The 24,724-nt window shown below is 43.6% G+C and overlaps 5 protein-coding genes across 14 annotated transcripts in view; all 5 read left to right on the plus strand.

The window, feature by feature from the left end:
• Positions 1 to 8,254, plus strand: part of LOC108028445 (probable basic-leucine zipper transcription factor Q) — a 34,186-nt gene extending 25,932 nt beyond the window's left edge. For 2 of the 3 annotated variants that reach the window (XM_017100281.3, XM_044094754.2), the window contains 5 exons: positions 795 to 873; positions 2,661 to 3,583; positions 5,587 to 5,724; positions 6,058 to 6,776; positions 7,165 to 8,254. In XM_017100281.3, the coding sequence (XP_016955770.1) occupies positions 795 to 873; positions 2,661 to 3,583; positions 5,587 to 5,724; positions 6,058 to 6,776; positions 7,165 to 7,251 (1,946 nt within the window). In that variant the 3' untranslated portion in view covers positions 7,252 to 8,254. The remainder of the gene's footprint in view (positions 1 to 794; positions 874 to 2,660; positions 3,584 to 5,586; positions 5,725 to 6,057; positions 6,777 to 7,164) is intronic. The other variant, XM_017100282.3, reaches the window with a different exon arrangement.
• Positions 3,982 to 5,382, plus strand: LOC108028446 (uncharacterized). Of its 2 annotated transcripts, XM_050885924.1 has the most exons (2): positions 3,982 to 4,379; positions 4,443 to 5,382. In XM_050885924.1, the coding sequence occupies exons 1-2, from the start codon at positions 4,047 to 4,049 to the stop codon at positions 5,310 to 5,312; spliced, it is 1,203 nt and encodes a 400-aa protein (XP_050741881.1). In that variant the 5' UTR covers positions 3,982 to 4,046; the 3' UTR covers positions 5,313 to 5,382. The 2 variants fall into 2 exon arrangements, with proteins under 2 accessions (XP_050741881.1, XP_016955773.1); XM_017100284.3 differs by having other exon boundaries at positions 3,982 to 5,382.
• A 1,624-nt stretch (positions 8,255 to 9,878) lies between the features above and the next one.
• On the plus strand, positions 9,879 to 12,441 carry LOC108028037 (pickpocket protein 28). The gene is made up of 6 exons (XM_017099674.3): positions 9,879 to 10,453; positions 10,516 to 10,776; positions 10,837 to 11,041; positions 11,099 to 11,369; positions 11,428 to 11,686; positions 11,961 to 12,441. The coding sequence occupies exons 1-6, from the start codon at positions 9,903 to 9,905 to the stop codon at positions 12,205 to 12,207; spliced, it is 1,794 nt and encodes a 597-aa protein (XP_016955163.1). The 5' UTR covers positions 9,879 to 9,902; the 3' UTR covers positions 12,208 to 12,441.
• Positions 12,442 to 20,238: 7,797 nt separating this feature from the next.
• Positions 20,239 to 22,719, plus strand: LOC108028088 (uncharacterized). Of its 3 annotated transcripts, XM_050885933.1 has the most exons (11): positions 20,660 to 20,782; positions 20,842 to 20,954; positions 21,021 to 21,151; positions 21,203 to 21,370; positions 21,433 to 21,558; positions 21,622 to 21,703; positions 21,762 to 21,885; positions 21,950 to 22,129; positions 22,188 to 22,322; positions 22,375 to 22,554; positions 22,607 to 22,719. In XM_050885933.1, exons 3-6 carry the CDS (start codon positions 21,089 to 21,091, stop codon positions 21,697 to 21,699), a joined length of 435 nt encoding a protein of 144 aa, XP_050741890.1. In that variant the 5' UTR covers positions 20,660 to 20,782; positions 20,842 to 20,954; positions 21,021 to 21,088; the 3' UTR covers positions 21,700 to 21,703; positions 21,762 to 21,885; positions 21,950 to 22,129; positions 22,188 to 22,322; positions 22,375 to 22,554; positions 22,607 to 22,719. The 3 variants fall into 3 exon arrangements, with proteins under 3 accessions (XP_043950821.1, XP_016955222.1, XP_050741890.1); XM_044094886.2 differs by lacking the exons at positions 21,203 to 21,370; positions 21,433 to 21,558; positions 21,622 to 21,703; ... (3 more) ...; positions 22,375 to 22,554; positions 22,607 to 22,719 and adding exons at positions 20,239 to 20,379; positions 20,433 to 20,600 and having other exon boundaries at positions 20,657 to 20,782; positions 20,847 to 20,954; positions 21,021 to 21,142; XM_017099733.3 differs by lacking the exons at positions 21,021 to 21,151; positions 21,203 to 21,370; positions 21,433 to 21,558; ... (4 more) ...; positions 22,375 to 22,554; positions 22,607 to 22,719 and adding exons at positions 20,239 to 20,379; positions 20,433 to 20,600 and having other exon boundaries at positions 20,657 to 20,782; positions 20,842 to 20,951.
• Positions 22,717 to 24,351, plus strand: LOC108028087 (protein late bloomer). Of its 5 annotated transcripts, none has more exons than XM_050885929.1 (5): positions 22,717 to 22,904; positions 23,029 to 23,137; positions 23,218 to 23,372; positions 23,481 to 23,660; positions 23,710 to 24,351. In XM_050885929.1, the coding sequence occupies exons 1-5, from the start codon at positions 22,719 to 22,721 to the stop codon at positions 23,899 to 23,901; spliced, it is 822 nt and encodes a 273-aa protein (XP_050741886.1). In that variant the 5' UTR covers positions 22,717 to 22,718; the 3' UTR covers positions 23,902 to 24,351. The 5 variants fall into 5 exon arrangements, with proteins under 5 accessions (XP_050741886.1, XP_050741888.1, XP_050741889.1 ...); XM_050885931.1 differs by having other exon boundaries at positions 22,765 to 22,938; XM_050885932.1 differs by having other exon boundaries at positions 22,767 to 22,938; positions 23,029 to 23,170; positions 23,238 to 23,372.
• The last annotated feature ends 373 nt before the right edge of the window (positions 24,352 to 24,724 follow it).

Here is a 24,724-nt window from a genome sequence, read left to right on the forward strand (position 1 = left end):
CGTCGCACTTCAAACTTTGTCATGAATTATGATGAACGAGCGTGGGCTTCCCTTCTCTAAGTCGTCGCCTTCTGCAAATAGCTATCCTTATAAAAAAGCCTTTGTCGCACCCTTTTCATAGCAAAATCAAATGATGTTAGCTTTAATGAGTAATATTGAGATACTCTAATGGAATTAAAAATTGGAAAGCTTAAGAAATAAATAAATAACATATTTAAAATTGGGAGCACACTTTTTCGGGAGTACTTTTTGGATCTCTTTAATAAGATATTAATATAAAAAACCTTCTAAAATATCAATATTGTGGCTAGTTCATATTACTAAAAAACATTCCATATTTTTCTCGAGTAAGTTTAAAAACTCCATAATATTTTAGTAGAGATATAAGTTTGTTCTAAAGAGCATATTCCCATCGACTATCTTTTTCTATAGCGCTGGAATCATTGTTTTTATGCATAAACCAGAACTGACATTGTATATTCCGAGTTAGCGCACTTTTATTAAGATTAATGATTGGCTTGCAGCGATATTGAATAAACCGAGGAATGCAGTTGGCCAATGGACATGCACATAGAAAAAAACATTTTTAATCACTCACAGCTCGTCTATTCATTTGCATAATGAAAGGAGTAGGATAATAGAGGACCGCCTTTGTACTTACCCAGGCTCTTTGTATACAGCTTAGACAATGACTTCAAAGCACACTGATTTTTTGTGTATATTTATATTTGGGGGTACAAAGCAGATTGCCTTTTGTCATTAAGAAAATGTCCATTCCCAATTCCGTTTTGCAGATGTCAACATGGTGGCCGAGCCGAAAGCGCATCAGATCGGAAGGAAACGACAGAATGTGAGCAAGACCGGAAACGATTGGTAAGTCCCAGGCAGGATTACCAAGGACCCCACCCCGGAATTCCAGACAATATTTGCCTCATTTCAATTTAATCCAAAAAATTAACTCTGCTCAATTTAACGCCGCCATGTGGCTTTCGCTTAGACTTTATTTACATATCATTTAACGGACTGGGGACTTTCGGGGACTTTCTGGGCGGCGCACAACACACAAATAAATAAATAAGGAGCCATTCATCAGGCGATGGGGTCGCCCTTTGTTTCTGCGCCCTGTCCGGCATAAAATATTTGGCTGTCAACGGCTAGCCGGGCTTTTTTGCACCCGACCGGAACACTTCAGGCCAAGTTCTCGTCTCCATTTCTCCATTTCATTTTCGCCCCTCGCCTGTGAGGGTCAGTTCGGTGTTCGAGGGCTGCGTCAACACACTCCATGTACGAGTATACTGTATATGTATCCGTATCCGGGGATCCTGTGAGTGACAGTTGCAATGTATGCCATAATGTCCTGGCCCTGACATGTGCACTTGTTTGTCTTTGTCCCGGCGCCGTGGCCTTAATGATGACTGAGCGACATTCACAATTTATTTGGGCCTTGAGCTCCAGATCCCGGATTCCAGCACTCGTGTGGAAATATTTAATTTAAGCTTAATGACGCCGAAACGAAATGCGTTTGCGTTTCTGGTGGCTTTAAAAGAACATCGGGCTGGAGTTGGGGCGGGAAACCCAACTGACAGCGACTTGATTGTAATTAAAACGCAAACATGTCAGGACCCCCTCGATGGGAACCCCTGCAGCCAGGTGCTCTCGTGTTTGTCATTAAACGGCTGCTCACCTTTTCCCCCCTCCGCAATATTTGACCGCGCACAAACTGACCGAAAAAGCCGCAATTGTTCAGCCCCGCCTCCTGGCCAGGACCTGCCCAGTGCCCCCCATTTGACCACAATTGGTTGGCTTCATCGGCGCGGGAGGGGGAGGGGGACTTCGTCCTGTTCCGGCATTTGTATCAATCACTGGCAACATAACCCGACGGGAGGGCCGGCACACAAACACAATTGCCAAATGACAATTCAAGCGGCGGCCTGGCAGCCTAAACAAATATTGACGCACTGATGGGAGGGTTGGGGCATTGAAGTGACGGACTGACAGTGCGGTGGGGCAACAGTTGGCAGGCTGTTCATTTCAAGTTAATGAGAGGGTATCCGCATCCGGGGGAGAATTTTGTGGAGGAGGAAAAGTTAGGAAAGAAATGTATTATAAGAAGGATTATTTAGGTTAAAGGCTTATCTGAATGATAAATATAGATTTAAAGAGATATGGTATCAAAAAAATGTTTCCTTTTTTAACTGATATATAATTCTTTTACTTGCCCAGGGTATTGCTTATTCTTTACTTATGCCAAAGAAGTACTGAAATTGTTTCTATAGATTTATCAGCCGTACACTTTTGGGAACTAGACACTGCTGACACTTCAATTAGTGGGCAAATATTTATTGAGCAGATTACCACCTCTAAATAGCTTTTTGTTTCTTCATAAAGCGATACACCAAATTTATTATTAAAGAACTTAAGTGAATACAGACCCATTTAAAGATATTTTATATAAAATTATGAAAATTTGACGACATGTCATTATATACTACCTAGTACATACTATCTAGCAAATCCTATCTTATGAAGTATTTAAAAGTAGTATTATTATTAGTGGAAGAATTTTTTAAATTGAACTCTCTAGCCCTAAATGTGTATATGCACTGTAAGGAGTGACTTTTATTTAAATATATTAAATATTTATAACTTTCCTTACACAGGGACTACTTCTACGACAGCTACTGCTCGTCGGCGCTGTTGCGGGGCGGCGGGGGCGTTGGCGGGGGCGGTTCGAACGGGGTGCGGGCCAAGAAGCGGAAGCGCCTGATGACCAACGGCGGCGGCCTGTCGGTGGCCGTGCAGCAGCAGCAACAGCAGCACGGGCAGCACCACCACAGTGCGGCCGCGGTGGCCGCTGCCGCTGCGGCAGCCGCCGTCCATCAGCAGCAGCAGCAGGTGCAGCACCAGCAGCAGCAACACCACCAGCAACAGCAGCAGCAGCACCAGCAGCAGGTGGCCGCCGTTGCCATGGCGGCCATGGCCAATTTGCTGCCGCAACAGCAGTTGCTGCTGCATCAGCAGAATCTGCTGTCGAATGCGGCGGTGGCCACAACGGCAACGGCGGCTACCGGATCGCTCCACTGGTCGCAGTACAAACAGGAGCAGCAGCACCACCCTCATCCGCATCCGCACTCGCACCACCCGCACCACCAGCAGCCGTTCGGATTCCAGCTGAAGAGCAGCGCGGCTGCTGTCCAGGCGACGACATCGCCGCAAAATGCAAAGTCTGCAATAATTGCTAATCAAACGGCGCTCGGCGAGCCATATCCGGCTGGGGCTGCCGCTGCCGCCGCCGCCGCCTTCGCCACCCATCAGCAACATCAGCAGCAGCAGCAACATCAGCAACAGCAACATCAGCAACCGTTGCTGCAGCCGTTGACTCTGGCATTGTCCCCACAGCAACCGCAGCCCCATCAGGCGGCAACGCCACTACAATTGCACAGCCAATTGATGCAGCAACATCAACAGCAGCAGCAGCAGCAGCAACAGCACCAACAACAGCAGCAGCAGCAGCTACAACAGCAGCAACATGCTCAGGAGCAATTAAGTTTGCATCAGCAATGGGGACCATTCAAAGTCTACAGTGAGTATTGACTGGGGTTTGCTCCGGAGGATGCTCGGAAATTGGGGATAAAGCTGGAAAGTATATTTTAATGATTGTCTGTGGTTTCATCTAGGGGATTACCAAAATTCGAAGTGAGCTTTTAAGAGACATTTAAATAGTGACTAAGCTTTTCAACATCTGGGAGGTTTTTTAAATAAATGGAAAGAATTATGTGCTATTAATAACTACTTATTGTTAGTATTTTATTAATATTCAATTTTGTTTTATATATGTACTTCACTTATGGCTTTTTTAAATTGGTATATATTTGGGATGATTTTCAAAACGAATTACTTAGAGATTTATCTGTTTTTTTTAGTATTTTTGAAGGATACCTATTAGTAGTTTACAAATTAAGTCTAGCTTTACCACAAAATTACGATAGTCTCCATCTAGTTTTCCTTGATTTGGAGTGTCTAAATAAGGTTTTTGAAAATGAGAAATGTGGCAATGTGAAGCGCATGGACCAGGTGTCATCGCCTTTCTCTCAGCTATTGCAACCCTACTCGCTGTTGTCCAGGCTAAACAGGCGGAGATGTCCTTGCCCCTGGATGAGTCCCCGCAAACGCAGCGTCTGCCGCCGGATTACGTGAAGGGAGTGCTCAGCCTGAAGAGCAGTCTGCTGTCCAGCAAGCCGGCCTTGGGTTACGGCTCTAATCAGCAGCAGGTGGAGAACAGCGTTCCCGTGGCCGGAATCAGACCCGGCATGAGGTACACCCCCCAGTTGGATGTGCAGCAGCCACAGAGTCCGCAGAGCCAGCAGCCGATGCATCAGGTCGAGCCCGTTGCCAATCTGCGGCCATCTGCGCTAGCTCATCGACCCCCTCTTCACTCCCAGATGCCGCCGGTCAAGCTGAGTCGCTACAACCAGGAGTTCCCCGCCGCCCATCTCTTCCAGCCGCCCTTTGTGCCGCTGCCCAAAAAGCAGGAGTCACAGGATCCGCCGCCGACTGCCGAGCAACTGGAGTTGCTGCAACAGTTGTCCGAGTTTTTTGGCCAACGGCAGCAGGGCCAACAACAGGTGCAGCATGTGCAACAGCAGGAGGCCGCCAACTGTGGCACCCAGATGGATCAAAATGAGGGCAAGGGACTGGGAATATGCGATGTGGAGGCGACTACCGATTCCTGTGATTCCACAAAGGAGCCCAATAAAAGCGAGGAAGAGGATTCGGTTTCGGTGGATGTGAAGAACAAAGAGCCGCAAGAGACCACCACAGCGCAGCCGAAGCCTCCTGTGGCACCCAAAACAAAGGCCACCAAGCCAAGTATTGTCAAGTCCACCACCCACAAGCCCCAGACGACGCGTACTCCCAAAACAACTACGAGAAAACTACCCTGCTGTTCGAAACCAAGGAATCAGGGCATTGCAGAGACCCCAAATGTGATTAGCTTTTCGCTGAATATACAAAATGACAACGCCGATCAGGCAAAGTCCCTGCAACAGCTGCCTCGATGTGGTCGTCATGTTATCCAGCCCGATTTACGTATCAATGCCATTTCCAACTTGCTGAGATATCGCAGAAAACTAGCTCAGGGTACCGCTCCTTATCCAAGACCGTTTTCCACGTTAAAGGATCAGGAAGTGCAGATGCAGAGTCGTACAAAGCGAAAGAAAGATAGGATCCTGGACAAGAAGCAGCTACTTCAAGCAGAGCTTAAGATCTGGCCCATAAGCATACGGTCGAATTTGGTAGAACGATTGCACTGAAGTATATTTTATAATGACTTAGCTTAAATAGATTCAATAAATATTTACCAAAAGGGTTCTAAGTAAGGTACTTTGCAAGTATTTATTAATATAAGTATTCTTTAAAGGGCCATCTAATATAAAAATGTTAGGGTCATGATAGTTAGTTTTGTATTGTATAAGATTTTTTTTTGATATATTAGAATTGATATAGGAATGCAAAAATGTTGTTCTGGCTGCTCTTTTCACTTAGGCTCTACCCTTTTTTAAGACCAATTCCTTTACTTATTTGCAGGCAATCCGGACACATTAATCTGCGGCAATTGCCGGGAATCCTTCGGCGAGCTGTCTGAGTTATTGGACCACAAGAAAAGTTATTGCAAGCTGAGGTTCACATGCAAGTGCCAGGATGTTGCCTTTGCGGCAAGTGCAAGTAAGTGGGCGGGCCGCCTTCTGGGGGGGCAATGGGTGTGGCAGCTTGTCTGTTGGCAATTAATTTATGATTGTTAAACACTTTTTGCCCTTGCCCCGGCCAAAAGTGTTTGTCTAAGGGTCGTTGTTGGAGGGCTATGGCCTTGCTGTTTGCCAGTCAGCAACATCTGCTGGCCGAGCGGCAGGATATTCATGGCCTGCGGCTGCTAGCAAATGCATTTAAAATTGAGTTATTTATGCGCCAGAGCCTCCCATCTGTCCGACTGCCTGTCCCTCTGCAAATTCCAACTTAAATAACTAATTAATTCTCGCATGTTTCTCCCCGAATGTGCAGAGACTCCGCCGACAAGCGCCAAATTGCTGTGCGCCGTTTGCAAGGATGCGTTCGCCAATCCTTGGGATTTGATGGTCCACGCACAGGCCGCCCACATGGTGAACATTTACGAGCTGGGCGATGATGAGGGCAACCCAAGCACCCCCATCGCCACCACCACCAACAATAATACTGCCATTGCAGCCGTGGAGAATGGACATGCAATCGCTGATGAGGCTGCCACAAAGCAGCAGATGCCACAGATGGAGGCGGCCTCATCAACACTTAACAAGGAGCCCAATAACAATAATAAAATTAGCAACAACAACAATACGGAGGCCAGCAACAACAATGGCCATATGTCGCCCTCGGGAACGGGAATCATTATGGCCTCCTCTGGATCATCGGCCTCGGCTGAGAACGGAGGAGCCAGCGACATGGAGACCAGCTGCCTGGACATCAAGTTCAGCCCCAGTGCCAGTCCCAAGGAGGTGGGTGATATGGCCATCCCCACTCCCGGCAGAGACACCGACTCCCTAATGATTCTATTACAGGATCAGCACAGGGATGATCTCTCGCTGGACGGGCGCATGTCGAGCAGCTCCCAGCAGACCCATCACTCGGACGAGCTGAACGTTAAGTTGCTCAATGGCTCCGTCTCCTCGAGGGGCAGTTCCCCTGGTTTGGAGGCGGATGAGCCGCCGGCCACCAGGGCCTGCATCGTCCGCACTCTGAGCATTGTGAGTATGGAAGGTTTTTGTTAAATTTATTACATAGAGATACAGAAAAAATACCATAAATCTCTATTTTTAAAAACTTTTCAAGAGTACGCAACAGCATTTGTATCTTCCCCATACTTCTGTTTTAATTTAGTACATTTGAAACTTACAAATATTTGCTTTTATACATATTTTTATTTAAAAGCGTAGAAAGTTCTTGATAAATCGCTACGTTTTTTAAATCTTTCTTAAAAGTGTCTAAAAGTATGCAACACTAATTTTAAAGTTAATTTTTCACTGCATACTTTTAAACACTTCTATACGTGTTTTTTAGTATATATCGTTTGTTAAATCTTAAAATTGGATGCCACCTGATACATCTTCAACTCTTTTTTCTTTCCTTTCCCAGGAGACAACCGGATCAGCCGCAACGCCCACGGCCAACGCCTTGAGCCTGATGTCGAACAGCCTGAGCCTGGCCCTCGCGCCGCAATAGGTGAAAGGTCGAGAGCGGGGTCTCAAGCTCCAGGAAAGGACAAGCAGCCTCAGAAGACGCCCTTTGGAGTGGTGTTTTGTGCTATCGTCAACCGATACAAGTGCAATTTCTTCAGTATTTTTGTAACAGACTAACCCCTGGGGGAAGCTAATAAGTCGGATAGAAGAGAAAAATAAGAGGAATGAATTACGTAAATTACAGCAAACATATCATTTTAAATTAGCCATAGTTATGACATACGTGCAGCTAAGTATATAGTGAACTGCGGTAGCTATATCAATTACGGCCATGTGTGCGTTTATGTGTAATGTACTTGTAATTGTACTCGTAATCGTAAGTGTAATTGTAAACGCCTTTGTGTTTGTGTTGTTCGCATGTCCTTTGGGTTTAGCGTTTCGAACGGGAGAGTATTTATTTATTGGGTTTCAGAACTGCATAAGTGAACGTATAGGTAAAATTATGGAAAGCTTAAACTGTCACCGCCTGTCGGCGGTGCGAATTAAACGGTAATCGAGCTTTGTATATAGTTAATACCAGTTACAAGGATACCATTTACGGAATTATAAGATCATTGTTATCAACAGGACACTTGTCCTGCGCCGGCTTTAACCGATGTTTATATTTTGGATATGGGATATTATTTACGGAATAAATTGATACCGAATTAACCCACGCAAAGTGTATATCAAAAGTAGCATAGTGACAACAGGTGTTTCAAAAACAAATTCGGAGAAACTTGCTATAAATATATATATTACTATCTAGAACCATAATCAAATATGCGTAATATTAATAGCGACTATACTCTGGCATAACTATATCAAAAGTAGCGGCTATGTAAATAGGTTAATCAACGTATTATGTACTTACCAAGCAACCGATTTGTAAACAGTAACAACATTCAATTCAATGTCCTCCAGCTAAAGCATATAAACCAACAAGTGAAATGTATTATGCAAATGAGAATACCAAAAAAATATATATACATATATATATAAACAGATATATCAAGTCTTTTAATGGCTTTTCAGTAAGGAGGGGAGGTTTCTACTAAGGTCAAAGGGGACTTTTCGCAGTCTCCTTTTTGGCAACGCATCAGAAATTCTATTTTGCAGCTCATTAAAATAAATGATCGCCAGACTTTGCCAGACGGAGGAGTGTGTAAATGTTTACTGCTGGCAAAGGGAACAGGTAACAGCAAGTGCAAGGACAATGCCAACATTGTTGAAGGCACGGCGTCACAATAATGAAAAGTCCCAACAAAGGGTGACTTAGGGCGTGCAGTTGCCCATTTTTCCGTTTTGGCGGCATTTCCCCGGGACCTCCAAAAAATTTAGACACAATGCCCCCAGTGCAGTCGTCTGTATTAAAATGCGCGCCGTAACTGGTCGCATCCTGTTGTGCGGTGTTGCCTTTCTGCCCCGTTCTGTGTCCTTGCCGCTGGGCAGTGCGATTTTTCACTGCTCTTTTTGGAGGACAGGTACATTTTGGCAAACATTATGGTGTTCACCTACGTCAGATTGACTTATAAAAAAGATTTTATAGAGAAAGGATTTAACTAAATTAAAAAAAAAACATGATTTCGATAATTCCTTGAAAATGGTCGAGTTTAATATAATTAAAAATCTATAATGGATTGTCAAATTATTTTCCGTTGGTCTATGGAGTTAAATATAATTAAAAATCTATAATGGATTGTCAAATTATTTTCCGTTGGTCTATGGAAGATTTTATTACATACGTGTTTTTATTTTTCTTGTTACCTTCATATTTTTAAAAATAAATACTTTTATTATTTTTTTTTTTTTAAATTTTGTGTGACACCGAAATTGAATTGGGCTTTTGGAAATTGGTTAAGCTTGGGTTTACAGCGTATTAGCCCTAGAAATTGTTCGAAATTGTTCTAGTTTTCTAAGATATTAAAAGATCTAAAAGGTTAGTTAGAGTATTTAAAAGTAGCCAATAAAAATAGTCTTCCCTTCCGCGGTGGCACCGTGTTTAACTTGAGGATTTGACTCGGCATTGTCGGCGTCTGCAGCCGTTTGCCATTTTGTTTCGAGGTCGAGTTAAGCGCCTGCAGTCAAGTGGCGGCGAGTGGAGGCCGGGATCTAAAATGCATAAGCCCGGTTGGCCGGGAAGTTGCCGTTTTCAATTTGGCCATGGCCACGCGGCTGCACCTGCCGCGGTGGCAAGTTGCAGATGACGAGGATGTGGCTGTGGATGTGGCTCCGACTGTTACCCGGGGCTTGGCGAGCTTAAAGTGCGCACTGGCTAATTAGAATGCCTCGCCTAGTGCAGGCTCAAAGGTGACATTTAACCGCGGCAATGGGTCAGAGTTGACAATTAAGTTCGCCAGCCCCGGGGACGCCAGGGCTCCCGAGCTAGCCCGCAAATTACGCCAGCTTAGCGAAATGAAGTAATTGAAAAGCCACCGAAAACTTCGTCACCCACCCGGCCGAAAAATACCGGGAAAGAGGTGGTACATATGCGTGCCGTCGTCGCAGTCGCAGTCCTGCGGGACACTTCAGTCCGCCGACCTCCCAGGACTCCAGCCGCACCCCGCTGGCCAGGTGGACAGAGGGTATATAAAGGCCGGAGCCTTGCGTGCGCACCGCTGACTTAGTCAACGCAGCTCCAGAACGAAGGACCGGATGTCGACGGACAGCACACAACCCCATACGCCCAGCCACGAGGTGGCAGTGCGTCCGCCGCCCTGCTCCGCCAACCAGTGGAAACGGGCCGCTCTGATGGCCCGGATGGCTCCGGAATTCCGCGAGACCGTGTCCGATGACAGCGAGGACGAGGTGGACACTAAGAAGCAGATCAAGTACGGCAGCGGCTTCCAGGCGGCCAAGGCCATCATCCACGAGTACTGCGACTACACGACCATCCATGGCATCCGGTATCTGGGGGAGAAGAAGCGACCCTGGCTGGAGCGCCTCTTCTGGATCAGTGTCCTGGTCCTGTCGGTGTTCACCTGCGTCAAACTGACCCTAAATATCTGGGACAAGTGGAATAACAATCCGGTGATTGTCAGTTTCGCCGAGAAGTCCACGCCCGTGTGGGAGATTCCCTTTCCAGCCGTCACAGTTTGTCCGGAGACAAAAACCCGCCGGGCGGTATTCAACTTCACGGGTTCGTATCACCAAATACGCGACTTCCAGCTAAATGTCAGTGGTGTGGCGGACCTCACCGAAAAGCAGTAAGTTGATTTCTCCAGGATAGGAATTTATAGGCTCCTTTGTATGATTTTTCCTTTGCTAGAAAGGGATTATACGGCGCTGTGTCGCAGGTTTGCGAGCCCCACTTGCATGATGTTACCCTGGGCAACAAAACCAGGAGGGGCATGGAGATCATTGACGCCCTGACCGAGGTGTCACCGTACTTCGATGACACCTATCTCAACTGCAAGTGGCGAAATACTCCGGTTAAATGTAGTGACATATTCCACAAATTCGTGACGGAGGATGGCGTCTGCTACAGTTTCAACTCACTGAGTCCAGCGGAGATCTTTAAGGCAGAAGGGTGAGATTTTATATTGGAGTTGGGAGAAAATATTTTTCTAATTTTGTAGAGCTGCTTTAGAATTATACCCGACTTCATATTCCGCGAGGAGAACCGTCTGTCTATGGACTGGAATGTGGAGGCTGGTTATAGCGCCAGTGCGGATACCTCACCTTATCCAAATCGAGTTTTGGGACCTGGAGCTCGAGCTGGTCTGTATCTATTTATGGGTGGTGCGGAAATCGATTTCGACGACATGTGCCGGGGTCCGGTACAGGGTTTCAAGGTGGGAATCTACAAAGTATTATTTAACCGGAGGTTAACTGAAGGTTGTCCCGCTTAGATTTTACTACACACCCCCGGCGATGTGGCCCAGGTCTCCAAGCAGTACTTCCGCATTCCCTTCGACCAGGAAGTGCTCATCTCTATCAGACCCAAGATCATCACCACTTCCGATGGCCTCAAGCACTACGAACCCAATCGAAGGCAGTGTTATTTCCAGAAGGAAAAGGAACTGCGTTACTTCAATATCTACTCGCAGAGTAATTGCGAGTTGGAGTGCCTGGCCAACTTCACTTTGACCAAGTGTGGCTGTGTTAAGTTCTCGATGCCACGTAAGTTGGTTTTGGAATATCTCACGGGTAAAAACCTAGTTATGTGCTGTACTTAAAGGTAATGTAAATATGCCCGTTTGTGGTGATGCCAGCTTGACGTGCTATAACCAGGCAGAGGATGAGCTGCTGCTCAGGGAGTTCACCCAGGGCTTGGTAAACGCAGGGGAAAATACTCGGGGGGAAACTGAGTGCAACTGCCTGCCATCATGCACCTCGATCGCCTACGAGGCTGAGATTTCCCAGGCTGACTTCGATTACAAGACGGTGATCAATACTGATACTCCGGAGGGACAGGAGGAACAAGCCAAGAGACAGGGGTGAGTCAAGATAACATTTTTAAAAGCACATATATAACCGTTTTCACAATGTCATGCGAAGTTTTTGTCGTAGAGTTAGTATTTATTTGACTAAAAGCTCATAACTACAGGTTTCATTCGTAAGACTTACACCTCTTTGTAAAAACATATATATATTTTTCCAAACAATCTAAACTAAAGCTCACTCTCCGATAGGTAGCAAACTAGAACCTTAACCTGACATTGAGAAAACGGTCGTTTTTCATAATTCTACCTTAAAAATCCCCTCTCACAGAATAAAAATGTCCCGAGTGTCGATCTTCTTCAAGGAGGCACAGTTCCTGACCTCTCGCCGCTCAGAACTTTACGGCACCACCGACTTTCTTGCCAATTGTGGAGGCTTACTTGGCCTCTTCATGGGCGTTTCCATGCTGAGTATCGTCGAGCTGATCTACTTCTGTACGGTGCGCCTCATTTCCAACCTGAGGATGCGCCTCAAGACGCGCAAGGAACTGCTGAAGGCGGTCAACAAGGACGCCTAATCGAAGGACCTCCTTCCGTAGAGGAGCCCATAAATAATACAGAGTGCCGAACTGGAAGCCAAAGTTGAGCTGACTCGGCTGACTCGGCTGACTCTGTGTTTGTGTTGCGTTAAATGTTAAATCTGCAAACAATGAAAATAAAGTTGTACTCAGCACTAGACGGCAAGTGCAGTCCTCTGTCTGCCCCGATACGACCCGCATGCTGCCGAACCTCCTCTCTGTGTGTGCATTTGAAATGGAATCAATTATTTTATTGTGTGATTTGCTGCTGCCTCCGATGCGATTCGATTCGATTTCGAAAGTCAATAGACGACGTCGTCGTCGAAGAGTCGTAGACAAAGTCAAAGGGGAGCCACGTTACGCATCTCATCTTCCAGCTCATATGATATGCAGGCCCAAGCCTTTGATTCGGCACAGGATGTCCTGGTATCCTGCTGTCCTGGAATGGGGTTGGGATACCTTGGCTGGGCAAACACCGAGGCAATCTCGGCACTCCCCGGTTCAAGCTGTGCGTGCGTCTCTAATGGAAATCCAATTGAATTAAGTTAATTATGTTGGCAAATATTTAAACAATAGCAGCAATTTATGCACACCCAACCCGGGGCTCTGGCTGCCGCAGGCTCTGCCAAGTGGGCTTTAAAATGTAGCTTTCATTTAGTTTAATTCAATTGGCTGTGTGCATTATGAACTCGGTGAGTTCGCCTACCCACATTTGCGCAACAGTTGTGCTGAATTTTGCAGCGAGTTTATTGCGGCAACAAGTGTCGAAATGTGTCGAAATATTGCAAATAAAGTTGACACATTTGCATATGCCTAATAAAATTTTCATGCCCCCACGCGGCGAGTGCAGCGCACATTCCGCAAATACACATCGCACATCGCGCACGGGGCACGGAATCGCAGTCCACATCCGTGTCCGCACTTTGGCACTTGCCATCTCCACCGCCGAGCGGCTTTTGTGGGCCACTTTTTACCTTCCGTGCCTGCCAATTTGATTCACATATAAAAATGAATTTATGACAATTTCCGGCTGATGGCTGCCAAGGCTGTCTCGAGGGCTTTATTGATTTCGCATGGCACGAGGGCGGTTTCAGTGAAATGCAAAGAATTTCATACGTAAGTATGGGTTATAATTTGTGACATAGTTGAAAACGAATCTTAACATATATATTTTTAAAAGGAGTTTACAATACACTATTTTCAAGGCTTAGAAATTAATGGTGCAATCGGAATAAAAATAGCTTTCTCACTTTAAAACAATATATTAATGTATAATATTAATATTATATTATTAAAATTAACCTGGCAATGATAAGTCATTGTTTGGTTTTGAACCAAAAGTTAGATTTTCTGCGATTTTCTTTAAGGTAAAGTTGAGTTTTATCAAAAAAATGTTGACCACTGTTGATTTTTATTTCTAGTCTGCTCCTGATATTTTGAAGATGATTTCGATATATTCTTTTGTTCTTTGATCAGCCTAAAAAGCACTTCTTTATCTCATGGATCAACTCTCGTTGAATGGATGCAACTCTGCTTTCCCATAAGTAAGAGCATTCGGCCTTAACGACAGTATCATAAACTCGTTCCAGACGCCGATAATGGGACATGGACTATTAAGCAGTAAAAGCAGCTCAAAGTCGGGCCAGGCAATGCCAGTAATCAATTTGCAAGTAATTTCAGCTCTGTTCCGGTTCTCCGGACTCCTTCGCCCTTTGTGATGTGCTGGCGGCAGACATGAATAAGTCCGGGATAACATGACACTTGACATTGAGCCGGAGGTCGGTGGGGCGTTGTGCACTCGCGAGCAATATCAATAAAAAGTTTTCTTCGCTTTTTGCTGAAATTGCACGCAGAAAAAAACAGTACAAATTGTAATTAAACTTTTGCACAATGCAACTCAAACTGTCCGCAGTGTCTGGCAGGAGCAACAAAAACCGTCAGCTGCATAGCAACAACAAATAACAAAGTAAACGACGGGCTGCATTGGCCAACGTTTGATTTGCTCGGCAAGGCTTTGAATTTCCGGTTTCCTGTTTCCGGTATGCGGGCCCACAGCGAAAGCTACCTGCTAATATCAAAAAATATTACATACTTGCTTGATTTACGTGCTATTTTTGGATTCATGTAGGTATCTTATTGAATTAGAATAATAATTATTCAGAAAAGTAAAAAAAGGTAAGAACAAATAAAGATAAATAATAATATTAAGGTATTTTAAGAACAGTAGGAGAAAAATTTTAAGACAATCATTCGATTGATATATAGTTATTTTTATCATGGTCACTATTATTTTTTAAACACCAAACGAAAATATTTTACGAAGTTTTTTATAAATATTTTTAGATATTTCTATATTTCGACAAATTTATTAGACCCTGACAACTTTATATTTATTTGCTTAAGGTTTGTTTAATAATATTTAAAAATAAATATTAATATATTAAAAAAAATAAATATTTAAAAAATAGGTTGTATCCAAATAATTACTCAAAAAAATGCTTCTTCAAACTATATACACTGAGAATTTTTCTAGTTTATTGTGGACAATTTATGGCCAAAAGGATGGAGGAAGTGGCCGCCAGGCAGCCATGTTTGTTTGTATTTATGTCGGTTTGCCGAGCAGCGTTTTGCGGCATTCAGACATTCAAATGCAGAGTGACTGCAGCCCGCGGCTGTCATGTCAAGTGGCGGTGGCCCACCTGGAGGGGATTGGGCTGGCTGGGCGGGAGGACACGGCAGTGGAAAGGATGACGAGAGCTGCCTCGAACTGATTGCTTAAGCGGAAATGACTTGAATGCCTTCGCTATCGCCGCGTCACACGGGGCGTATGTGGAATTTCGCACTCGATTGCCCTGGAGGCGAAGTTTTGTGTAACGCGATTAGCGGTTTGCGCTCAAGCTTGTTTTGTTTGCTGTTGTGTCTAAGTCCTGGATGGTCCTGTGGAGCAACACCTGAGCACGTGAAACCTACAACACGGCATCGATTGCAGTAATTGCAGTTGTAGCGCGTCTAAAACTTCAACCGGAGTTGGGAAAGTCATTAAAAACTTGTGCCCAACTTTGGCTACGAATTAGAATTTCTGATTAAATTGCTCGGCGGGCTGAGGGAAAAGGGAGAGTAACAGAGATTCCTGGCAATTTACTGCGACAGGATGGGACAAGACAATTAATGAAAAATGCATAAGCCAAATGGCGAATCAATGTATATCGTGACACCAATTGCGAATTAACACCCTCATATACAGCCACACATAGCCTCATTGTCACGCAGGATTCGCTGCGGTATTGGCAGGGAATTTGTATGCAAACCGCGCACTAAATTAGATTCTTTTTTACTGCAGCCACATCGTCGTTCGCCCGCTGATGATGAGGAGATGACAGGGTCTCCGGGTCTATTTTCCTGCTTTCCCAGCTTCGGGCGATAAAATGCGTAAGCTCGTTAAAATTGCACGCGACGCGCCTTATAATAATAGCAATCGATGGCTGATGTCGCAGGATGCCTGGTGGCTGAAGGATATTGATGGTGCGACGTATTGATTTGATTCGGGATCCGCAGGACTCCCATTGTGGTTCATGGCATATCCGAGAGTGGAGCATAAAATCATTGATGGTAAGTGGGTCGTAGGAAATAAACAGCTTTCGCAGGATTTAAGGATGCAACCTGTTGTAGTTTATTTTTCTCGTAAAACCTTACTCTTCCTGAAACTATTAACTTATCAAAGCCAATAAAGTAATGAGAAACTTAATGTATTTTTAGAAATAAGTTAAATACCTTCCATATTTTCTTGTGCAATAGACATGCTTACTGTTCTAATATCACTCTCCAAATAAAGCCCCATTCCAAAAAAAAAAACGAAAATATTAGAAAATATAAAAATATATACCTATATAATATTATTCTAAGAATAAAGCCCCATATCCGAAGATCCCGAAATTCCAAAGCTGAGCCAGAACAATGGAAACCTGGGTCCTTACATTGCCATTCATATTCAGTTTTGTAATTGCTTTTGCTTGGGACCGGAGCAGCTCCTAAAAATCTGCACCCAGAGAAAATAATATAAATTAAATTCACTGGCGCCAGTTCTCGAGCTTATTATGCATTACCTAATGAAAACTGGGCCAGAATCCCGGGCCCAGGACCAAAGGAGCGGGCCAACAGAACCGGCAGCCGCGTAAGCAAATAATAAATAAATAAATAAACGAAAAGCGCAAATAACATTTGAGAGCCAGATTTAATTTCTAACGTTGAGTGCGCATATTAAAACAGGCGGGATGGGTACGAGTCCAGAGGATTGTGGCTGAGGATTTTCCGGGGGATGCGAAAAAGGGGCGGCAGCAGACAAAAGGCGGAGGAAAACCTTGCTGCGAGCAACAAACAAAGATGATGCGGATATCGTCGAGCCCGGTCTGGTGGTGTCTGTACGTCTGTGGATATTATATGGCAGTGGATATGGAAGTGCAGCGGAAATGCGGGATTCCGGGGCCATGGGATACCCGAATTCGGAGTCTGAGGGGGATATAAAAATAAACAATCAAAGCGGGCGGCAGAAGGCGTAATAGAAGTTGGCGTGAGTAAACAATGAATTACGGAATCATGAAAGCAAATTGACTTTAATGCAAAAATCAAATATTTACACAGCGCGGATGCGGGACAAGGACAATCGCTGGAGGGGCGCAATGAAGGAGCGAAAGAGGCGGCAATGCAATTGCAATTCCCGGCCGAAAGAGACGGCAACAGACAGGGCCAGAGCCAGAGACAAAGACAAACAAACACACAAACCAAATGGAAGAAAGAACGCATACAAATCGAGGTTATGTCAGACGTTCCGGCTGCAAACTCTTTCCTCTATTTCCAAAATTTGTTTCGGCACTTAAATGCCAATGCACACAGAACCGGAATACACACTCGTATGCAAGCTTAGATAGAACTGCACCACGAAAAAATCAATTAAATTTCTGGTTTAAAGCAGCTTAAATGTCTTTTTCGGTTTTTTATCATTTCACAGCACGCAAAAAGTGTTGGGTAACTTTTTGTAAAGCAATAAAACTGCTTGCCATGGCCTTATTAACATTAGTTTTAACTGTATTCACTATAAGTCTGCATTTTTTTAAAATAATATAAATAAATATAAAAAACCATTCATATTTATTGATATTCAAATAACTATATTTAAACCGAAAAAACTATTTTAAAAATTATTCATATACATTTTAAACTATTCAGATAGATAATAAGAAATTCGATTACAAATAGTATTTTATTTATTTATTGTTGTTTTGAATATGTGTTTTTATTTCTCTCTCTGCATAAAAAGTAAGTAAAATCTGCTGAAGCAAAGGGTCAACTGGGGCTTAAAAGGCGGGTCAGCTTTGTGCGGCATTGGTCTGCGGCGCTTCCGGTTTTCGAGTGTACGTTATTAGCTTACTGGGCGTGGATGCGGTCCGGCACGGTCCGAATTTTACGATTTCATTCATTTTTGTGGCTGCCATTCGACGCCGCAAAATATGCAACAAAATTTTATTTGCCAGAAATAAAAGTCCCGAGACCTTGGCTAGGATAAAAATAAAATTATAGAAACTAATGTGCAATGCCTTGGAAGTAAGAGTACAAAACACTTAAGGCATTTTTGCTCATCGCAATTTCCCGAAGAATTTCTCAATTAGAATACTCGCTGGCGAACACAGCTCCATTCTAATAAAGCACGTAGCAGAGGGAGGAAAAAAGTGTTAACGTGGTCACAAAAAATCGAATAGAGTGCGGTAAAATTGGGTGAAAGAGGAAACATCACACAAATCTGAAAACCATAAAAGTGTCGCTTTCAATTGTACCCAAACTATGGACTACGGGCGACAATCGAAGCCAACAAGTGAAATTGAAACGTTCAATGGATAGTGTGGAGTCCTGGGAGCCGGTATATGGGTGTGCAGGGGTATAAAAAGGAAACAGGATGGATGAGGGTGCTCTAGAAACTGGCAAACACAAATTGATGATGATGTAGTGTGTGTGTTCCTGCAACAGTGTGGCAGGATGCTCAGCGAGATTTTTTTCACATCCCGACATGGGTTATACGGATTTTTAAAGGGGTTGTGGATCATTTAAACAAAATATATTTAGAGTTATGAAATATAAGGATATTATAGGCTGAGTAAGTATTCTATGAATTTGTAACAAAATATAAATAAACCATTTCTTGAATCTTAATTCATAAACACATATTTAATAATAAAGAAATATAACATTACCAAAATATTAACATCTTGGGAGAGTATCCCAGGTCCCCAGTGATTTGTAACCCACCCTCGATACTTTATTACTTTCTGAACTGAACTGAGAGTGATGCCGTCGATGATTGACACCACGCCCGGCAATAAATTTTTAATTTTCAATGCTCCCCGATAGACTGATGGTCGGATGGGTGCACATCCACATCCGCGTCCTTGCCACCAGTGAGCTTGTTAAATTCAAATTAGAACGCTGCCGGGGATGCTGCGTTCTGTGCGAGGAATTGCCGCTGACAGCGAAGATAAATGACAGAGAACTGCGATCGCAACAAATTAACCTTGTTAGAGGCTGCAGCACAGGCAGCACAGGCAAAGTCGAGACCAGGACATAACTCCGGGGCCCGGAGTGGTGGAAACGGCAAGGACTCCGGCCCGAGGACACCAGTTACAAGTGTATGTAATTTTTTATCGTCTGCGACTTTCGACTCTGCTCTCCCACTGACGACAACTGACTTATGAATGGCGTGTGCCAGTTGAGCTGAGACGATGCACTCAGAAAAAATGTTTACTCTATTAGGAAAAAAAATATCTTGTCTTAAAAAACTATTTACAATGATAAAGATCCCTATTTTAGTATTGTCTTTTACAGTTAAGAATACACATTTATGTGGAACTTTGAATAAATTGCATATATCGGGGCCGATTTCTCAAAGTCATGTTAAATTTTGTTATTAAGCTCAATTTCTAATATGTAAAAATTGCACTGTCAATAAAATGATTGGTTCTATCTGACTGTTAACCTATGTTTTAATTAAGTTGATCGGTTGCAAAAAATTTAGGTTCATTTCAACATTATATTATAGATAACATTGAGAAATCACTCATCAGTAGTTATTTTCTTTGGATTATAATAAATGCTATTTTTCGATATAAAACAAATAGTATCCCCTTTAAATTAGGAAATTATTTGAACCATATTTATAATATTTTATAACTGAACAATTGCTTAACCTTTTTTTCCGGTGTAGAGGATATGCTGCTGCTGCCACTGCTGTGGGTCGATAAATCAGTTTGTGTATCAAATTGAATTCACTAGCGTGCACTTGACACCAGCCCACGCACATTTATCAGCCGAATCAGGCGAATCCTGCGGAGCATGAACTTTAACTCGGCCGCCCGGTCTGGAGAACCGCAAAATTTTAATCTCAACTAAGAGCTGAGGAAAATCAAAAAGTAAAACCATCGGCGGCGTGCATTATAAATTATTCATTACGAAATCGCAACCGCGACACGCCCACTTTTTTTGGCCAAGTAAATGAACGCCTGCCGCTGACGCTCGCTCGTTTGCACCTAATTTGATTTTTAGTTGCTGCTTCTTTTGGTGGCGAGTCTGCGGCTGGTTCTCTTGGCATTCCTGCCTCAGCAGCTGTGTTTTCCCCTCGTTTTCCACTCCGAAAACCATCTCGCAGATCCTATCTCACAGATACAAGCGCCCACACGAAAAGAGGACTTGGCAGCGCTTTCCATCGCCGCATCCTGCTTTCTTTTCATTCATTCCAGCGGCTGGCTGTCGAAAAAATGTCTGTTATGTGGCTACAGAATTTTGCAGTAATTAATGGCAACTGTTTGATTAAAAAATTCCATGGCAGCACCCCGTGTGGGTTTAGTGCTAGTTTTCCCCCGCGGTCAAAAGATGCGATGCTGAATATATCTATGCAAATTCCTGGGATATCTTAAAGGGTTCTTGAAGCTGCAGAAGGGAGGAGCAAATACATATATTTATAAATTTAATTTTAGAAAATAAAGTTTCATAAGTCTCTCGGGAGAACAATGTCATTTGGTATAATTAACATACAATTTAAATTTGTTGTCTTTAATCTAGAGTGGGATGTGCATTTGTTCGACTACTGGGCTCAAAATAACGCTTTTGCTTTTAATACATGTAGCCGCAGTGAGTTCTACACCTTTTTATGTAAAAATAATATATGAACTCGCACCCTTCAGGGATTTAATGCCGCCCAAGTGGCGAAGGACATTACCATGCTGGATAAACTGGTGGGGCACCATCATATAGTTCTTATCACAAGTCTAGTCTTATGCGTCCTCATACTGATTGTTCTTATAGCTGCAGTCTATGCAGCGATTAAACATCACATCTTGATTCTGAACATAGTGCGTCTTATTAAGTTAATTCATATTTACTTCCTTAAATTTCTTTCAATTTTTAGTCACTTGTTTCCTTGATTCTTAAGTGTGTAGCCAAGGCGGTCATCATGATCGTGTGTGTAATTACAGAAAGCAACTTAGAAAGAACTGCCGCCCACTTTTGGTTCCTATTGTGCTGGGTGTTTACGGTATTTGATTTTATTTGATTTGTCAGAACTGAACTCTACCAAGCGGTATTTTTAATCAGAACAGGCGGCCTGCATGGTCGGGAATCTCTGTTTCGTAATGCGGCTAAGAGACAACTTGAGAGATGCCGACTAATTACATAATACTACGGATAAGAACTGTGACACTGTTATGGTAAGATCTTTTTAACATCTTTACAGGATACTAAATTATATTAAATTTTCTATTATTTACTCTTAGTTTGTAAGATCAAGAGAATATTGTCAATATCCAAAAAAAAAATTGTAAATTGTATCGTGTCAAATAAGATGTGCTTTTGCCCGACGGTTGCTCTTAAGATCGGTCTTCTTATTCTTATACCTATTACCGCAGTGAGTTAGATGCTGAGTCCTTTAATCATCAAATTAAGATAAATTCTGCAGGGATGTAATGCCGCTCAAATAGCAAAAGACGTTACCCTTTTGAATGTATTGGAGGGTGCCCATCGTACCGCTCTTATCGTTAGCCTATCCATGTCCGCGGTCATACTGCTGGCTCTTATTATATTGTTGTATGCCACGATCTGTACTAAGGTTCGGATTCTATATGCGGTGCGTTCAGTTGACGTTTTTAAGATTCCTTAGCTGAAAAAAAAATTTGTTTGATTTTCCAGATGCTTATTTTTTTTGCCGTGAACTGCACAGCTAGGCTGGTCTTAATATTCGTGTGTATTTCGATCGAAGTGAATCCCAAACACACGGCCGCCCATCCTTGGCTCACTGTTAGCTGGTTTGTTTCCGTAAGTGTTGCCCTTGGAATTACCTATGTTTTATATAATTATCCACCTCTTCAATCAGAACAGTTCTTCTGTCTGGCCTCCATTGTTTTGTACTGGATTCGGTTACATGAGCTGGCCCAAGAGGCTAACTGGGAATCCTAAATTGGTAAATTGAGAATTTTTATTTTAAACTTATCAATATATCATTACACCTGCGATCGTAGTGTCATACAAAACAATGTTACTATGTCGAATAACCAAGTGGATCTAGGGGAAAATCGAAGTCGGTTCTTATGGAAGCTCAGGATCTGTCGCGTGATGATCTTCCCTTGGTGGGCATCCTCTATTGTAAGTGGCTTCAAGTCCCCTTAAACAACGAAATTACTAAAACATCCATAATCTGAACGCGCAGGCTCTTAACCTTGTAAACATATATAAATATTATTTTGAACTGGATAAATTCCATTTTTGCTGGCATTGTTTATACAAGACCTATATGCAAATCGGCATCGCCACTTCGATTTTCATTATGCCAGTTCTCATTTTGGCCCTGCCCTTTGTGTATTTACAGAAACCCCGACTAATTCGCATTGTGAGTGGGAATAATCTTAAATATAAAACAATACATATACCTTTTGAATATGTTTCAGTACGTACCCTGTCTGGCTGTCGCCACCCTAATGGAGTTCATGATGGCTGTCGTGTTTACCTACGAATATCCGGGTATCAGTGATGTTCTGCGAGTGTGGATTAATAAGAGGAGTATGGAGTTCTTCGAATTGAATGTGACTCTTCTTCAATACTTTTTTGCTCTGTAAAATAAGTTTGCTTTTACAGTACCAATGTTGCGGCGTCTTGGGACCCGATGACTATTTGGCGGCTTCAATGACTCTTTCAACGACGTGCTACAAGAATCGCAGTGGTCTACCGAAGGACCTCTACAGCACTGGCTGCTCAACTAGATTTTTCATTTCGCAGCACTTCCCCTACAGCGAACTGGCCTCTGGAATAGTTAGGGTAAGGACTCCCCCAAGAACCCCAACCAAAGTATAAGTTCCTCTCCAGTTAGGATTGGTCCTGGCCTTGATTGTATACATCGTTATCCTGAAAAGGAGGTCCGTCCCACTCTGAGTCTACAGGATCTACAAGCCTACAAGCGAAATATTAAAATATGAATCTGAATGTGTAACTTGTTTTTACTTTTAAAAATAGCTATTTTACCTGCGAAAGCATTGTCACTCTGGAAAGACTTATTTCTGGTAACTTTTACTCGGAAACAATTGGGAAATGCAAGGCGGACTGTCGGGGGAGGCGAGCTCTTCGGAGGCGTCTTTAAATATGAGGATGTGGAAGCTGAGGGTCTGCAAGTACGCGATCTACTTTTTGTGGGTGATAAACATCGTGGGTATTGTCCTGGGAGATAGTGCAAAAAGAACTAAGAACCAACCCGCAGATCCTAACCTTTGCTGACATTTATACGTATTATCTCAGGCTCAAGGAGCACATGGAGTGCTGGAAGTGTTTGTTCAGGTCCTACATGATGGTCGCCCTCACCGTATCTGTTCTGAAGATTCCGCTGCTGATCGTGGCCCTACCCCTGGTACATCTTCATTTATCCAGTGAAACTCGCATTGTGAGTTATATTTTATACTGGTTCTTATAGCTGATGTCCTTACTTAGATTGTGTTTCACATTGGCAGTACGTGACGGTTCTCTTCTTAGCCACTTGGTTGCAGATGATGTTGACTTTTTTGCTGGCTCAGGAGTACCAGGCCATAGCCGATGTACTTCGCATATGGCTGCAGCATAAAAGTTTGGCGTTCTTTGAAGTCAATGTAAGGGGTTTGAGTTTCTTAAATGCAAATATTATGGGGAATAGATATTTTTATTATAAAATATTATTTCTGGTTATAAAAGTGACTTAATTTTACAACTTGGCCTAGTCTAAATGCTGCGGCGTGCTGGGTCCCGACGACTACAAGTTTAGCGAAAGGCCCATCCCCGCATCCTGCTTCAGGGATGGCAGTTTCAAGCACCACGATCTGTACCACGATGGTTGCTCCACCCGCTCCATCAGGCCGCGATTGGTGCCTGTTCTCCAGGTGACCTCGGTGATAGTCCAGGTGAGTCCTCCTCCCTGTGTTGCTAGCCCAGTTATAAGTTCTCTTTCAGTACGTGTTAGTCATAGCAATTGCGATATACCTGGTTATCATGATCCGGAACCGGGCCCATCGTCGCACCCTGTGGTCCGTGCGTCGCACCGAGCTTTTTGGCACTGCTGAGCCTGCGGAAGTGAGAGGTAGTCCTCAGGACTCCAAGCTCAACGTGCTTGAGGGCTACTTCTCAGTTCCGCATAGGAGTTAAGCAGCACCACATTCCCTGTGCGATTGCATTTTGGATTCATTTTACCCCGGGAACGGGTATTGGCTTTGGCGGGCGAGACAAATTGGATGCCTGGCTGCTGGCCATCGTCATATTTCCCGGACTGCAATCAATAACGATAAACACTTGAGTCGCAAATCCAATGTCCGGAATCCCATCCGGATGGCATGCATATGGATGAGCCAATAAAGAAATCAACAAAGCATGTCCGGCGATTGAAAAAGTATTGCAAATGCCGGGACAGCCGGGGATTCGGGATTCGGACACGGCATTGGGCCACAATCCAATCCGGACAATATGCAAATGCAGCTAAGCAGAAAATATTCAAGGACGAACCATCCCCATCCGCTGGAGTTTATTTTCCCTTCGTGTCCCTCGGCCCGCGCATAAATTTTATTGTTGTCAACATTAAATTCAAGTCGTGGAAAACAATTTTGCAGCATTTGAAAATCCATAAAATATGCATACAAAATTGTCGGGCGGAACGACCAACTTTATGGCTAAATAGTTTGCCCCGGCCCACATCGTTAATGCCTTTTTTATGCGTGTGTTGGGGTGTTGGCCAAACTTTTTAGCCGTCGTAACAATAACGCCGGCAACCACCACACTTTGGTCAAGCTGCTGAAATACCCATGGCAAAGTTCTCGGGGGGCTGGGGGATGTGATATAAAGACGGAGTCGGAGGCCAAAGGGTCATGTGGCTCATTAAACTTTGGCCAACAATTTTTTGTTGCACCCCACCGACAAAGACAAACAGAAAGTTTTGCACTAAATATTTGCGCCCTCGCTGGAAACAAAAAAAGAG

The sequence above is a fragment of the Drosophila biarmipes genome, chromosome 3L (genome assembly GCF_025231255.1).
Source record: "Drosophila biarmipes strain raj3 chromosome 3L, RU_DBia_V1.1, whole genome shotgun sequence".
Classification (NCBI taxonomy): domain Eukaryota; kingdom Metazoa; phylum Arthropoda; class Insecta; order Diptera; family Drosophilidae; genus Drosophila; species Drosophila biarmipes.

What these genes read in the sequence shown, in the direction of transcription:
- LOC108028446 (XM_017100284.3), top strand. Translation starts at nt 4,047, where the DNA reads ATGTGGCAATGTGAAGCGCATGGACCAGGTGTCATCGCCTTTCTCTCA.
- LOC108028037 (XM_017099674.3), top strand. Translation starts at nt 9,903, where the DNA reads ATGTCGACGGACAGCACACAACCCCATACGCCCAGCCACGAGGTGGCA. An exon ending in GCGGACCTCACCGAAAAGCA is followed by an intron (nt 10,454 to 10,515) that starts GTAAGTTGATTT and finishes TTCCTTTGCTAG; the next exon opens with AAAGGGATTATACGGCGCTG. An exon ending in GAGATCTTTAAGGCAGAAGG is followed by an intron (nt 10,777 to 10,836) that starts GTGAGATTTTAT and finishes GAGCTGCTTTAG; the next exon opens with AATTATACCCGACTTCATAT.
- LOC108028088 (XM_050885933.1), top strand. Translation starts at nt 21,089, where the DNA reads ATGTGCTTTTGCCCGACGGTTGCTCTTAAGATCGGTCTTCTTATTCTT. An exon ending in AGGTTCGGATTCTATATGCG is followed by an intron (nt 21,371 to 21,432) that starts GTGCGTTCAGTT and finishes TTGATTTTCCAG; the next exon opens with ATGCTTATTTTTTTTGCCGT. An exon ending in CTGTTAGCTGGTTTGTTTCC is followed by an intron (nt 21,559 to 21,621) that starts GTAAGTGTTGCC and finishes CAATCAGAACAG; the next exon opens with TTCTTCTGTCTGGCCTCCAT.
- LOC108028087 (XM_050885929.1), top strand. Translation starts at nt 22,719, where the DNA reads ATGTGTAACTTGTTTTTACTTTTAAAAATAGCTATTTTACCTGCGAAA. An exon ending in TGGAAGCTGAGGGTCTGCAA is followed by an intron (nt 22,905 to 23,028) that starts GTACGCGATCTA and finishes GTATTATCTCAG; the next exon opens with GCTCAAGGAGCACATGGAGT. An exon ending in TGGCGTTCTTTGAAGTCAAT is followed by an intron (nt 23,373 to 23,480) that starts GTAAGGGGTTTG and finishes AACTTGGCCTAG; the next exon opens with TCTAAATGCTGCGGCGTGCT.